The sequence below is a fragment of the Erpetoichthys calabaricus genome, chromosome 3, assembly GCF_900747795.2.
Source record: "Erpetoichthys calabaricus chromosome 3, fErpCal1.3, whole genome shotgun sequence".
Taxonomy (NCBI): Eukaryota; Metazoa; Chordata; class Cladistia; order Polypteriformes; family Polypteridae; genus Erpetoichthys; species Erpetoichthys calabaricus.
The window spans coordinates 172,132,333-172,147,150 of NC_041396.2; the positions used below are offsets into that span (position 1 = coordinate 172,132,333).

At 38.2% G+C, this 14,818-nt stretch overlaps 1 protein-coding gene across 1 annotated transcript in view; it reads right to left on the reverse strand.

The window, feature by feature from the left end:
- Window positions 1-14,818, reverse strand: part of rars2 (arginyl-tRNA synthetase 2, mitochondrial) — a 119,083-nt gene that overhangs the window by 39,118 nt on the left and 65,147 nt on the right. The window contains exons 9-10 of the mRNA XM_028797531.2: window positions 13,787-13,945; window positions 6,457-6,563 (exon numbers count right to left, since the gene is read on the reverse strand). Coding sequence (XP_028653364.2) covers window positions 6,457-6,563; window positions 13,787-13,945 — 266 coding nt within the window. The remainder of the gene's footprint in view (window positions 1-6,456; window positions 6,564-13,786; window positions 13,946-14,818) is intronic.

Here is a 14,818-nt window from a genome sequence, read left to right on the forward strand (position 1 = left end):
AAGCTCAGTTTTGTTGAAAAAAGTATATAAATTACTTTCACCTTGCATTTGTTCTAAGAGATACTTTCCTGATCACTGGTCCCTAAATTATTCTGCTTTCTTTTTTTCTATCTATATTTGCATTAGTGGGCGGCACGGTGGCGCAGTGGGTAGCGCTGCTGCCTCGCAGTTGGGAGACCTGGGGACCTGGGTTCGATTCCCGGGTCCTCCCTGCGTGGAGTTTGCATGTTCTCCCCGTGTCTGCGTGGGTTTCCTCCGGGCGCTCCGGTTTCCTCCCACAGTCCAAAGATATGCAGGTTAGGTGGATTGGCGATTCTAAATTGGCCCTAGTGTGTGCTTGGTGTGTGGGTGTGTTTGTGTGTGTCCTGCGGTGGGTTGGCACCCTGCCCAGGATTGTTTCCTGCCTTGTGCCCTGTGTTGGCTGGGATTGGCTCCAGCAGACCCCCGTGACCCTGTGTTCGGATTCAGCGGGTTGGAAAATGGATGGATGGATGGATATTTGCATTACTCTTTATTCTGGTTTTACTCGTATAAAGGGTGTTTATGAACAAAAATGCTGTGTATGCCCGTTTCCACTCTCAGTTCGAGATGTATAAAATCTAAACTTGGTGTAAAACCATGCACATTCTCATGGCAGCATCACACTGTGCGTACACACTTTTCTGCTCAGTTTTGCAAACAGGCGGCACCCAGCATCAAAGCACTGCTACTGTTTCTGTGTCGCTGCCCTTCTTTTTCATATTCCGATCCATGACGCCAGTTTTATCAAATATACCAAAATTAAATGCATATCATTTACAAATTTAATTCACTTCATTGTAATCATTCTGTAGCAATATAATGGTACACGGAATGTCCAAACCTGTGGTGGGCTGGAGCCCTGCCTGGGGTTTTTTTCCTGCCTTGCACCCTGTGTTGGCTGGGATTGGCTCCAGCAGACCCCCGTGACCCTGTAGTTAGGATATAGTGGGCTGGATAATGGATGGATGGATGGATGGAATGTCCAACCTATTCCAATTACCATAGCTGCTTTAGTGTTGTTAGAAGAAATCGCAAATGGAAGAAATAAAAGAGTGTGTATTTATAGATAATGACGACTGACTTCTAAGTCATTTTCAATTTCTAAAAGCTATCCTCTTGAAGCTGTCTAGTCAATTTGCACCAGGCAGACTTTAAGGAATTGTGCTCTACCTGCTCCTTTGCAAGTTGTGTCCACTCTTGAGTTTTTAGCCACAGGAGCATTTTAAAGTGAACTTACTGACCGATCGGTTATTTTACAAACATCACTGAGTTGAGTTTGCTTATGTAAATAGAAAGCATTTCCACTCTATTGGTGTGCTGCTTTATTGTCCACAGAAAGTGCGTCACATTGTGCAAGCATTGCAGCATGCTGCATCATGTGGCAAACAATCATGGCTTGCCCATACCTGAAGAGATATGGTATGATAAACCTGGCCCTGACCCACCAAATGATGAGCCAAATCAGACAGCATTACAACTTTGTTTGAATGTAATTAGCAGAATGTACAAACAGGTAATCAGATGCAGTATGTATTTATTAACCAATTCATTTAATTTGTGGTCAATATCACATAGAACAGCCTTTATATTTCTTAGTTCATTGGCCACATCTCTTACAGCATCTACTATTGCATTTTGTGACTCCAGAACAGCATCCATCAGCAGACAGCCAGATGGATGCTCAGCGGTTTCCAAGGCAGAGGAGTGTGTGCAGCCAGCGCTTGAAGATTAACTGGGCACAGCAGCAACATCACCACGTGGATTTGTGTCCTTGGCACAGGGATCAGCTTTTGTAACATTGTCTGAAACAGAATAAACAGACGGTTTGCTACGACACGCCTTTTCACATTGACTTTGATATCTGAACACAATTTTTTTATTCTGGGCACTGTGCAACCTTCTGAACTTGAAATTTCGAGTGTCTCTACCACGCTGTATTACTCCATCAATTTCCTTTTGTTGCTTATACCACTGCTTAAGACCACAAATTGTATGTTTTTCCTTGCCTCCACTTCACATTCGCTGAAATTCTTTTTTCCCCCACATGCTTTTGCTATTGTCTTAACAAAACACTGAATAAAAGGGGCTAATTTGCATATGAGAGGAGTTCAGGTGGGGTTGTAGGCGCGTGCATGTATCTTAAATTTAACGTTCACTGGGATATATAAAGAGTAATTGCATGGAACTTGGTGTACGTACAGTTTTATGCATCTGGATTTTTTTGTGTGTATGCACATTTCCAATTTTGTCCATACGGCATGTTTTAGTGTGAATTCTACGCATGGCGTTATACATGAGGCCCCATATCTCTATAGTAACTAAGAAAATGACAAGCCTATCTTAAAATAACCACTGAGTTATCAGAAGTGAAACACAAAATATATATTTATTATATATATTACTAGCTATCCCCACGGCTCCACACGTGTAGTCGTGAAACAGGACAATCTTTAAAAATCAATAAACAAATAGGTATCGCTAGCAAAGTGAAGGCAAGTTATGCTCCAAGACATAGCCAGAGGTAGACCGATTCGAATGGAGGCTGGCACGCAAGTGAGGAGGGCCCAACCCCTACCCTCAGCCCGCAGCCTCTGTCTCGGATTAGTACAAATAAATCACTCCTGCAAGTGAACTATGATACTTGTCACTCTGACAGAAATCACAAAATCAACTGGAATGTTCAAGCAAATTATAGTAAAAAACCTGTTAAGTACTTCTCCCGTGAAAAGCGGACAGACAGACAGACGTTGGATTTTATATACTGTATATACAGATTACAACATCAGGCATCAGAATACAAGTCACACAAGACATCAAAAATAAATCAATCAAATGCTTTCAGAACTGTATATGTCCATTAGAGAGATAATTCACACAACTGCACAATCCCTGCTATTTCAGTTATGTGGTGGAAGTGTATAAAAATATTTGAAATGATAAATGAAAAGGAACGCTTCACAACACTGATGGATTTTAATCTAAAAGCCGAAATACTGCCTATTTTGAGGGTAACTATTGAAGTCTGATTGCAAATATTTTGTCAATTTGAATTTCAGCAATATTACAGACATACTCTAAAATTTAATATAAACTATAATACATTCAGCATGCTCATAATCAACAGATAAATCACAAAGATTAACAATGGACAATTATTTTGCAAAAACATACAAATCTTTAAGGAAAATGAAAATATGAAATTAAATAAATAAAAAACAGCCTATTTAATACAGAGATTTTATGCCTTTTCACAACCTACAAGGGACACCAATTTACTTTATGGTCTCAATCTGTTAATCGACCAGTAATTTAAAAAAGGATATAGACTAGACAAAAGAAAGTGCCTAGATTGAATATTTGTGCATAAATATATTCTCAAACCTGCTTTTCACCCATTAAAGTTATAAGGGGGTTAGAACCTATCCAGGTAACAATGGGTGTAAGAAAGGAAAAAATCTGGAAGAGGGCACCAGAATTGAAACTGAAAAACCGAATTAAAAAAATAATGGATGGATTTTTCATTTTTAGTCTTGTGTCCGGAAGCAGAAATATGTGCCCAGTTTACAATAATTTTTGTGTGCATGATACCTGATATTTATATCCATCTACTTTGTCCAATTCAACATACAGTATTTTCAGGTTTGGTGTTGCTAATTTGTTTCTTTTAATATCTACCATCAACCTTTCATGTTTTTAACTAACTTTTATGTAATTATCCATCCCAAAGTCCTTTTTAATGCTATTATATTCTTTATTATACAATAAATGTAAAATGGGGATATTGTGTGAGCAGAATGAGTAGAATATAGTTCTGGGTCATTGACTAATGTGATAATTTGCACTTTTTTGTTTTGCATTATTACGTTATGCTCTAGGTTGCTACTGTGTCTGCCTATCTGGAACCATTATGAGGGACAGTTATGGACTATTCTTTGCCTGGCCCCTGATGGATATAACAATATGCCAACGTTAATCCATAGCAGCTCATTTTTCTTGACAATATAGCTCTAGTTAGAGGTGCATGATTATGACAAAATTAATAATTAAGTATTACTGCATTTGATATTATAATTGAAACTATTAATTTCAGTTAAAAGCAATACAGTTAAAATTATGTTCTTTTGTAATGCCAACTGCATATAATGTATTCTGTATACATACAGTACAGTAGAACCTTAATTTTGCTGGAAACCACTTAAAATGTGTTAAGTAAAATAGCTGATTAGTTAAAAATTTTTTAAAAAGCATTTAATATTGTTTGTCTTTTAATTATTATGGTACAGATACAGCACACTTATTTGTTATTTGTACTGTTTTTTAACATAGCAAATTATATACAAACAATTATTAAATACTAAGTATAACACAAAAAATACTTTTTTTTCCAAAACAAATGTTACTTCTAAAAAACCAAAAAAATGTAAAAGTTAGATTGTTAATGCATGTAAAAATTACATTTTTAATAGCAGTCACCCAAGATTAAGAAGTGAATATAAACACAACCTGATAGTTCTATTGTGCAGTTATGTAAGCACAATAAATGTATTAATATATAGCAAGCTCAAGAAGTATTCAGATGGTAACACCCTGTTGCATGACGTTGCTAAAGCGCTGGTTTCTTGTCCAGACTCAGCCCTTAAGTAGCTGTGTCGCTGTTCCTGTATTGTAATGAAAGACACACTCATTTACAGAAAGCAACACTGCAAGCTTTTCAGTGTTGTACTTAACCACAAGTCAGTTGTGCTGCATTAAGCAACACTTGTTTCAGATGCATTTCAATTTTGAATAAAGAAAAGGCAACACAGCTTTGGAAAAATAATTTCAAGACGAGATGACATATCTTTTATCCCGTGGGTGTTAATCATTTTTTTAAAATCTTCACTGGACACAGTTTTATGCAAGGCTTTCTTTCTTATTAAATACTGTAACACGTTAACTAAACAGTTTTTTTCTATGTGTAGTTATTCTTACTAATATCTAGGTGTACCTGCACACTAGACTGCCTGGACATTTTAATCCTACCTTTTATATTGCTCTTTTATGCTGCATCACATTTTATATTTTATCCTCTTATATTTATCTTTTGTATTGTCTTTATATAATGTACCAATACCATCAAGACAAATTCCTACTACAGATTAGTATACCTGGCCTTAAAGTGAATTTTGATTCAGACTGTGAAAATTCAATGGCTTCTTTTATATGAATTTGCTTTTGATAGCCTGCTGGATATAGACCTGCATATAGCGTAAACAGGTAATGTATGATTAACTGTATCTCTGACATATGCCGGACTTGGTGTTGCTATCTTATCTTTCATGCACTCTCTGTAAAAAGTATGTGGTTGAATTTTGGATGGTTGTATAAAAGTTTGCTTGCCGTGTTGCAACATTTGGTGAAATACGTTTTTTTGGTCAACATTGTTTCTATTGAAAACAAAATGATTCTAAATCACAGATATCTGTATTCATTTTGGCATTATCTGATCAACATTACTTCTCAATTTTTCAGGAAGCTGCTGCAAACACACACATAAAATGTCAGTACCCCCAAATTAGCAAAAGCAATCAAGCTGAGTGAATGTGTCTGTGCTTTATTACAACACTGATTTGCTGTTTACAGCCATCTGTAACTGGGAAACTTCCATTCCTGACAGAGGGGAAGTACTGAATGGAAAGCAGTAATCCCCACTTTCTGCAAAGAGTGTATCAAGGCAGTTGTAATCTGTGGCCCACCAGGCTGGCACCGCCACCTTAACCCAACACAGACAAGCGTGGGACACAAGTTCAAGGCACAAAGGTTTTATTTTTTTCTTTTTCTCGTGGGAAACGCCTTCCCTGTTTCCCACTGGCACAACATAATCCAAAACACAGCACACAAACAATACTCCTTCTCCACTCTTTTCTTTCTCCTCCACTCCTCTGGTCAAGCTTCATCTTCCTCCTCCCACTTCTGGTTCCCCGAGTAGTGGCTGCTGGCTCCTTTTATAACGCACCTTGAAGTGCTCCAGGTGTTTGATTACTCGTTTCCAGCAGCACTTCCGGATGTGGCGGAAGAACTGCCCAAAAGGGCTCAGCAGCTCCTGCTGCAGCACCCCCTGGCGGCACCTGCGGATCCCAACATGGCTGCACCATACTCTAATTCCCATGAAGCACTGCAGGAGTCCGAGGCACCGCTGCAACCCAGGGGGATTGCCATCCTGCATCCTGAGGGAGGTAACTCTCTGGCATGCTTGCTACCCCGGTCCTCCCAGTGTGGAAGCGTCCTGGCCGGGCAAAAGCCCCGGCCGCACGCTACAAATCGCAATCAAAATTAATATACAATTAATTGTGCAGCCATAGCTCTAACAAATATAAATGATCTAAACACCATCTCTACACTACAGAAAACATGGAAAGGAAAATTACAGTGAGTGACCCACTATCAATGACATACTTTGTTTTCTTGAGAAGTCCTTGTTTTTCAAGCTGGTCTAGGACTGTCTGAGATGACTTCTGATATAGGGATTCCCCTGAGTACTCTTCAAAATGTATACCTAAACGCTAAAAATATAAAAAGATAAAAGTTAGTTTCTAGTAGACTGCACACATTTTAATTTATCTACCTATTTTCATGTGCTATTTTTTTATTTACATGACTGAATACAGCTTAGCAATATCAAAGTGTGATGCCAGCTCATCACAGGGCATTCTCAAATCACTTACACCAATTTCACTGCTCACATCACTCAAGCTAATTTAATATTCCAATTAAATTACTACACACTTAATACCTACTCAGCCATGATGACCCAGGCAGAATGCATAAACTCCACACAGATAACTGGCTGGCAATATAGATTCCTAAAACTGTAAGTGAGCTGGGAATCCTGTTACACCATTTTGCCACTTAAATATAAATAAACTTTTTTTTTCATTAACTGCTCAAAAGACCATTTCAGTGGTATAAATAACTGTATTTTTGCAGAAGCAATAGATATTTAACAGTATAGATATAAACAGAACATTATCACCAGAGGGGAATTTGGCTTTTTTACAGAAGCTCTTTAAATAAATAAATAAATAACAGGAAGACAAATAAGCAAGTAAATAAATATGCACACACACTCTTTGGTCTGAACATACACCAGAATGACTTTAAGGCAAGAAAATTAAAAATAAAGTTCTGACTTGGCTGTCATGCAGACATATTGTTTTTGGTTTTAAGTAGCCCCAGTAGCATTTCTTAACATATGTCTGCTGAATAATTAATTGGCTGAAAGTACTCAGTATTAGTGTGTGAGAGAGAGTGTGCGCAGCATTGTACATAAAGGCACTCAGTTTTGCTTTAATTCTCTCCTTTGCTACTACCTCCAGGGCATCCAGAGTGCATTCTATAACTGAGCTTGCCCTTCAATTAGCCTATTGCCTTGGTGGACCTCAACTGAATTTGAAGTTACCAGCACAGGACACTAGAGCATAGAAAAATCACACTGGCCATCACAGTGTTATAGAAGATCTAAAGGATGTCACTAACCACATTAGACTGCACTCCTAAGGAAAAAGAGCCTGCTCTGCCCTTTCTTATATAGTTTGTCTGTATTCCAAAACCAGTCCAACCTGTCATTAATGTGGATCCCCAAGTACTTGTAGGAGTGGACCACTTGAATAGTGACTGGACATAGAGTGTTTTTTGATTCAGTGAAAGTCAATACAGTAAGCAGTTCCTTGGTTTTGCTGATGTTAAGATGCAGCATCATCTGACACTTTCTGCAAGTGATATAACCTGGTGTTATATTTATAGTCTGAGATGTACAAAGTGAAGAGGAAAGAAGATATGACTGTTCCTTGTGGTGCTCCAGTGTTACTCATATCCCTATCTGAAACACACTTCTCACAAACTGAGGTCTGACTGACAGATAGTAAATTATTAAGGACACAATAGGGTCATCCACCTGGGTCTTGGTGTGCTACCACAAGAGGCCTCACATGGTGCAGGACCAAATCTCTCAAAGGTCTTCATGATGTGAGATATAAGTGGTACAGGTCTGTAGTCATTAGGTGAAGAGGTGTCTGCCCTCTTTGGAACAGGAACAATGCAGAATGTTTTCCACAGCAGTGGCACTTTCTGAAGCCTTAGGTACAAAGTAAACAGGTGACAGAGGACACCACAAAGTCAGTCATCACAGGCCTTAAGAACTCGAGGACTGACTCCATCTGGTCCCACAGCTTTTCCCGTGTGCAGCTTCCTCAGTTGTCTCCTTACTTGGTCTTCAGTTATGGTCAGTCCACATTGATGGTCAGAGTTGGACATGTCACTGGTCATTCCAGTGGATGTAGTAGTAGTTGTTGATGTAGGAGGGATGGTGTGTGAAGTAAGGTCATTGGAAGAAGGTGGTAGTGGGAGGGAAAATCTATTCATAAATTGGTTCAGGGTGTTAACTTTGTTGACATCCCCTTCTAGCACTTGAGCCCTGGATTGCTTCTGGTGCTATTTAGGAACATTTCTCTATACTGTAAGTATTAATGACACACACAAAATCTAAACTGTTATTGTCGTAAGTCTTGAGTGAATTGCAACTGTTGTATTTAAGCATAATTCCACATAAAATAACAAGCAATATTTTATTATTAATCTTTCAGCTCTGTTTTGTAGGTTTAATTTCCAGGATATCAAAAATGCCACTTGTAGGTATAATGCTAAAACATCCACTCATATGCTAGCAACAGTTAGGGCACTTTGAGAGTTTTTAATATATGCTGGTGGCATTCATTCAGAACTGGTTAGCTGTTTAAAACAGTGACATTCAATAAATGTTAACATTTTATTGGTAGGATTTGTGAAGAGGATTTATTCAGCAGATATTACCTGCCAAGAAACTGTAGTAGACTGTCCCCTGATTTCATGATATTCATCACTTTTTTCCCAATCAAATTCTCTCTGTTAAATTTGAAACCACAATTTTGAGATAAAAAAATAACAGGGGACAGACTAAGGTTAAAGCCGGAAAGTCTGAACACTAAAATTAATTCCAAATATACAAAACAGAGAAAATGTTAAAATAAATATTCAAGGATCCTGTAACAGAAGGTCTTTTTAAAGCTAGCTACTACATGAAATTTTTTTGGGAATTTATCCACAACTTTGGTTGCAGGGGAGAGAGGGTGCTGCCTTTTTATGTGATTATCACAATGACATCACAGATTGCACTTCCTGGAACCACATGGTAGCAACATAGCAGCAGAATTACCAAGAACAGCAAGCAGAAAACTGCAACATCCATGAAATGAAACAAGTCATAAAATGGTGCAATTTTTGAAGATTAAAAACTGCAACAAGCAATAAATTAAATCAGTTACACAAAAGGCATAAAAATAAATTTTGCAAAACTTAAAAACTCAAAATCATACCAGATCTTCACATGATCTTCTTTGCATTTAATATTAGCTATTTTATTGAAATTGCTTTTGCATCATGTGTAGTGATAGAGTTTACAAGATGTAATTAAAGTATTTAAGTATTCAAAAGTATTTAAAGATGGAACCTTTTTACTATAAGTATTAAGTACATAGGCAGTCTTTTACCTACAGTAGCTTGACCTTGTTGAAATGATCACAAGTAAACTCATAATACTGTATAATATATGTAATTTTTTGACTAAAACCATTTCCTATTTTAAAACTTATAATCACCTAGACAACTTTTGGTGATATATTTTTTTAAATGTCTTTTGATCTTGGTATATGCCTCTAGAACATGCTGGCAACTTCACTCTAATAATAAAGGCCAAAATGAGTCAGATTTATATTGGAAATGTGCCTAAATTAGGCCTTCTAGTTATTCAAAGTATTAGAATTATGCCTATAATTTGATTAAGTTCCATTTTGGGGTATTAAGTGTATCCAATCTATTGACTACACTATGATACCGTATCTTTTATTCCAAAACAAATTAAAAAAACACATTTTGGTTGTCTTTTTTTCTCTTAGACTCTTATCTACTGTATATACAATGGATTCAGAAAGACCTACTCACTTTCTTCACACTTTATTGCGTGGCTGATTTAATTTTAAATGCATAAATTTGTCATTTTTGCCCATCAATCGATATCCAGTAACCCATAATGAAAAAGTGAAAACGTTTTCAGAAAGGTCTGAAATTGTACTTAAAATCAAAAACTGAAATTGGTTACTCATACAAGTATTTAGATCCTTAATTCAGTACTTTGAAGAAGACCCTTTGAAAGCAATTACAACATTAAGTTTTCTTAAGTAAGTGACTACAAGCTCTGCATACCTGGATTTGGGCAGCTTATCCAATTTTTCCAAACAAATTCTTTCAAGCTCACTTAGACTGGATGGGAAGCATCTGTAAACTGCTATCTTCAGGTTTCTCCACCAATGTTCTTTGTGGTTTAAGTCTGTGCTTAATGGCTGGACCACTAAAGGACAGTCAAAGCCTTGCCCCAAAGTCACTCCAGCATTGTCTTGGCTGTATATTTCAAGTCATTGTCATGCTGAAAGGTAAATCATCACCCCAGTCTGAGGTTGTTCACTATGGAGCTGGTTTTCTACAAGGACCTCTTTGTATCTGGCTGTATTTATCCTTCCCTCAATTCTGACATTTCCATATTCCTGATGCTGAGAAGCACCCCCATAGCAAAGATGCTGCCACTACTATGCTTCGCCACAGGGAATGAGGAGGAGCAGGAGATGACCAGCACCTGGTCTTTACCAGATATAGTGCTTGGAATTATGCCTAAAGAGTTCAATTTTTGTCTCAACAGATAAGATAATCTTTTCCCTTATGCTCTCAAGAGTCCTTTAAACCAGGGGTGTCGAACTCCAGGCCTGGAGGGCCGCAGTGGCTACAGGTTTCCATTCTAGCCCTTTTCCTAATCAGTGACCAGTTTTCACTGCTAAGTAACTCGTTTTCCCTTCATTTTAATAGCCCTGTTTTTAAGGACTCAGTCCTCTGAAATGATTTGTTTCTTCAATAAATGACAGCCAAACAGAAATGAGACGTGAAACGAGCCAACAAATGACCAGCTAAACTGGGATTTCAAACTCCAACCAATTTCACTCCAAACAGTCTCTTAATGAGAAGCAGATTCTTGCTGTTAATTAAGCCCGTTATTTAATTCAATGGCTTGTTGCTGCTCTCATTTCCAAATCTGTTGATTTTTCTGTTTTTTCTAAGAACACTGTCAAAATGTTTTGGTGACCTGAGAGATCAACCTTACTGAGACCTTCACCTTTCTTTATTTTCAGATATGGTGTGATGGGCACAGGTGAGCTGGTCATATGGTGGCTTGTTTGATGTCTCGTTATTGTTTGGCTACTAATTAAGGAAATGAGACAATTAAGGGGCCTGAGTCAAGTTAATTAAAACTAAAGCAAAAAAAGTTAATTAGCAGTAAAAACGGCTCACTATTGAAGAAGATGGTTAGAATGAAAACATGCAGCCACTGTGGCCCTCGAGGACCACAGTCCGACACCTGTGCTTTAAACTGTCATATGCTTTTCATTTATGGCTGACTTCAGTTGAGCCACTCTACCATAAACCTGTGATTGACGCAGTGCTACTGAGGTGGTTACCCTTCCAAAAGGTTCTCTCATCTCAGCAGATGACTTCTGAAGCTTTGTTAGAGTGACCATTGGGTTTCTTCTCACCTCTGTAAGCAAGGCCTTTCTTGTTAGGTTACTCAGTTTGGCCATTGCAAACACTAGAAAGAGTCCCGGTGTTTCAAACATCTTCCATTTCACAATTATTGAGGCCACTATGCTCCTGGGAACACTTAACAAGTTTTATACCCTTGCCCTGATCTACAATGTGTCTTATCACAATTATATCTCAGATGTCTGCAAAGAGTTCTCCTTAGACCACATGGCTTGGTTTTTGTCCTGCCATGCAGTGTGAATTTGACTCTACATACACGTGTGTGCCATTTTAAACTATGTCTAATCAAATGTATCCATTTAAAATTAAATCTTCAGCACAATAAACAGTACAGAAGGTGAAGGAGTATAAATACTTTCTGAATTCAATATACTACTACAATATGCAAAAAACTAAATAAATACAATAACAATTGCGCAGTAATTTAGAAAAAAATGACAGGGGCCATAGCCTTGTCCTAGAATACTATTTTTCCATTTTAATATTTTCAGTGGGCAAATTTGCATATTTATTACCAACAGTTCTTTATTTAGAAGCATGAACAGTGCTGTAACTCTGGTCAGTGAAAAACTTTGCTGAACTATTAGGTTTTTTGTATTTTATTTTTTGTATGTCCTGGCACAGACGGAGTAATGCATAATATTATTTGGTAGCTGTGGTCCCCAGCTCCCATTAAAGACCAGTTTTAATAAATAATCTCCTCGCTCGCGGCTTAGCGAGGTGGCGTGGTTGTTGTATGGCTGAAGCAGTTCTCAGGGCGATTTGCGATGTCGCCGTTTCTCACCTAAGTGCACAGGTGAGAGATCACCCGCATCCGTGATTGTTCCTGGGGCTGCTAATTTGCCGCAGCTTCCATGCCCTCTTAATAAAATAGAAGCAACTAGGGGAAAAAGAAAATGAAAGGAAAGAGATAGAAAGACGGAGGTTGCTGGAGAGCACGAAGCAGGGTGGTGAGAGAGCTGGTGTGAGCGAGCGAGGGAGAGAGAACGAGCGAGCGTGTGCAGGCTCACAGACAGGCAGCTGGAAGGTGAGCCACAAGAAGGGTGTTTGGCCAACACTCGGTGGCGGAAGGAAGCGGTCGCTCCCGTTGAGCATTGTAGGAAGGAATGGGAGTGACTGGCAGAAGGACGACTGGCCGTGTAAGGCCGAGAAGGCAGCGGGAGTCGGGAGGCTTGGTGGGTGAAGTCCTTGATGTGAGCCTCCTGGTCGTCAAGGAAACCAAGTCTCAGTCTGGGATGAGTGCGCGACCGAAGCCAGGAATCATGAGGCCTCCAGACCGGTCGAGTGGAGTGAAGGTCAGCTGCTGAGAGAGCAACTCTCCTGATGCAGGGCCCAGACGGTGAAGCAGGGGGGCCGCCAGAGGAAAGGAGACATCGGGCTTGTTGTTGTTTTTTTAAAAAAAAGGACTGCGTTCTGCATGGTTTTAACCTTGTTGTTTTTAGGAGACTTTTTCTAAATTTTAACCTCCACTCTTCACGTTTGTTTTATGGATTTATTTATTTAATGACTCTTTTTGGAGGCACTGCATTTATTTATTTGGACATTGTTTTTGTTCTGTTGTTTTAATAAAAGCACTTGACACTTTTTGTACACCATCTCCTTGCTATGTTGTTGCCTCACTGCTTAGCTCATCGGTAACATTACCGACGGTGTCGGGTTAAGGGCTCCCGGACAGCAGACGGGAGCATGCAGCAAACCTGCATCGTCACAGTAGCATAAATATTGTTAATAAAGCATAATCAACAGTAAAGCTTTCTGATAAACACTCATTTAAAACCAATTATCAATAAGTGATATTGATGCTACTTGGCATATTTTGTGAGAATCTAAACTAAGTCATGCATGAACCCCTGAAAAAGCAACTAGAAACTTGAAAATGTCAGGTTTATTTTTTAGCTATAAGGAAGATTTGTAAATGCATGTTAACTCCTCAGTTTTATTAGGTCTGACTTTCATTGTTAGTATTTCTATTAAATTCCAAATTGTCCAATGCCCTGCAGATTGTGTGATTTTGTTATACATTTGCTCATCTAGTGAAAATTTAAAAAAAAAAAGCACTTTTCACTAATAAGGACTTATAATAGTAAAAAAAAATCAGAGAACATACCTTATATATTCTTTCATACTCTTCAATACTAATTTTTCTAAAGTGCTGCCACAATGACAATGCTTGAACATCACCAGTTTCAAGACGTCTGAAGAATTCTTGAGCTGATTTTTTGATATTTTCATCTTTTTCTGCTGTTTTATTTACTTGCACATACACCTAAAACATGAAGTACAGATTGAAGGACAGGCTTATTTTTTACTTTTATTAATTTTGTGAAGTATTAATGCTGAAGAAACCAAAAAAAATTCAAAAGAATTCACTTTAAGAATTTTAATTTGCTCATTCCTGTCCCAAAACAAATGCCAGAGCCTGGATCAAAATGTAATGAACAATGTAATGAACCATTTCTTTTTATTTTAAAGACAATTGAACATTTATGAAATAGAACTCACAAGGAATTTACTTAGCAAGTTATTAAGTGAAACAGTAAAACATAAAAAAAACTGGACTGATAATAATCTGTTTACCCACGTTGATTTACCTTTTCCAGCAGCAAATACAGTAGCTTTTTGCTCCTTTTCATTTGGCCAAAGCAGTGACTTTGAAGATGGAATATGGAAAGCCATCACTTATAGGGGAAAATGTATGTGAGTGACCTAGAATTGTTTTTTATATCTCTGCTGATTAGGGAAAAGACTGGTGACACATAGGATAGTATCTCTTTCTCACAGATCCAGCATTCTGAGTTTCAATATGATCTTTAGCAAACTGCAGACGAACAGCAATGTTTTTTTTGGAGAGCAGAGGCTTTCTCCTTGCAACCCTGCTGTGCACACCACTGTTGTTCAGTGTTCTTCTGATGGTGGACTCGTGAACATGAATATTAGCCAATGTGAGAAAGGCCTTCAGTTGCTTAGAAGTTACCCTGGGATCTTTTGTGACCTCGCCGGCTATTACACACTTTGATCTTGGTTTGATCTTTGTTGGTCGACCACTCCTGGGGAGGGTAACAATGGTCTTGAATTTCCTCCATTTGTACACAATCTATCTGACTGTGGATTGGTGTAGTCCAAACTCTTTAGAGATGGT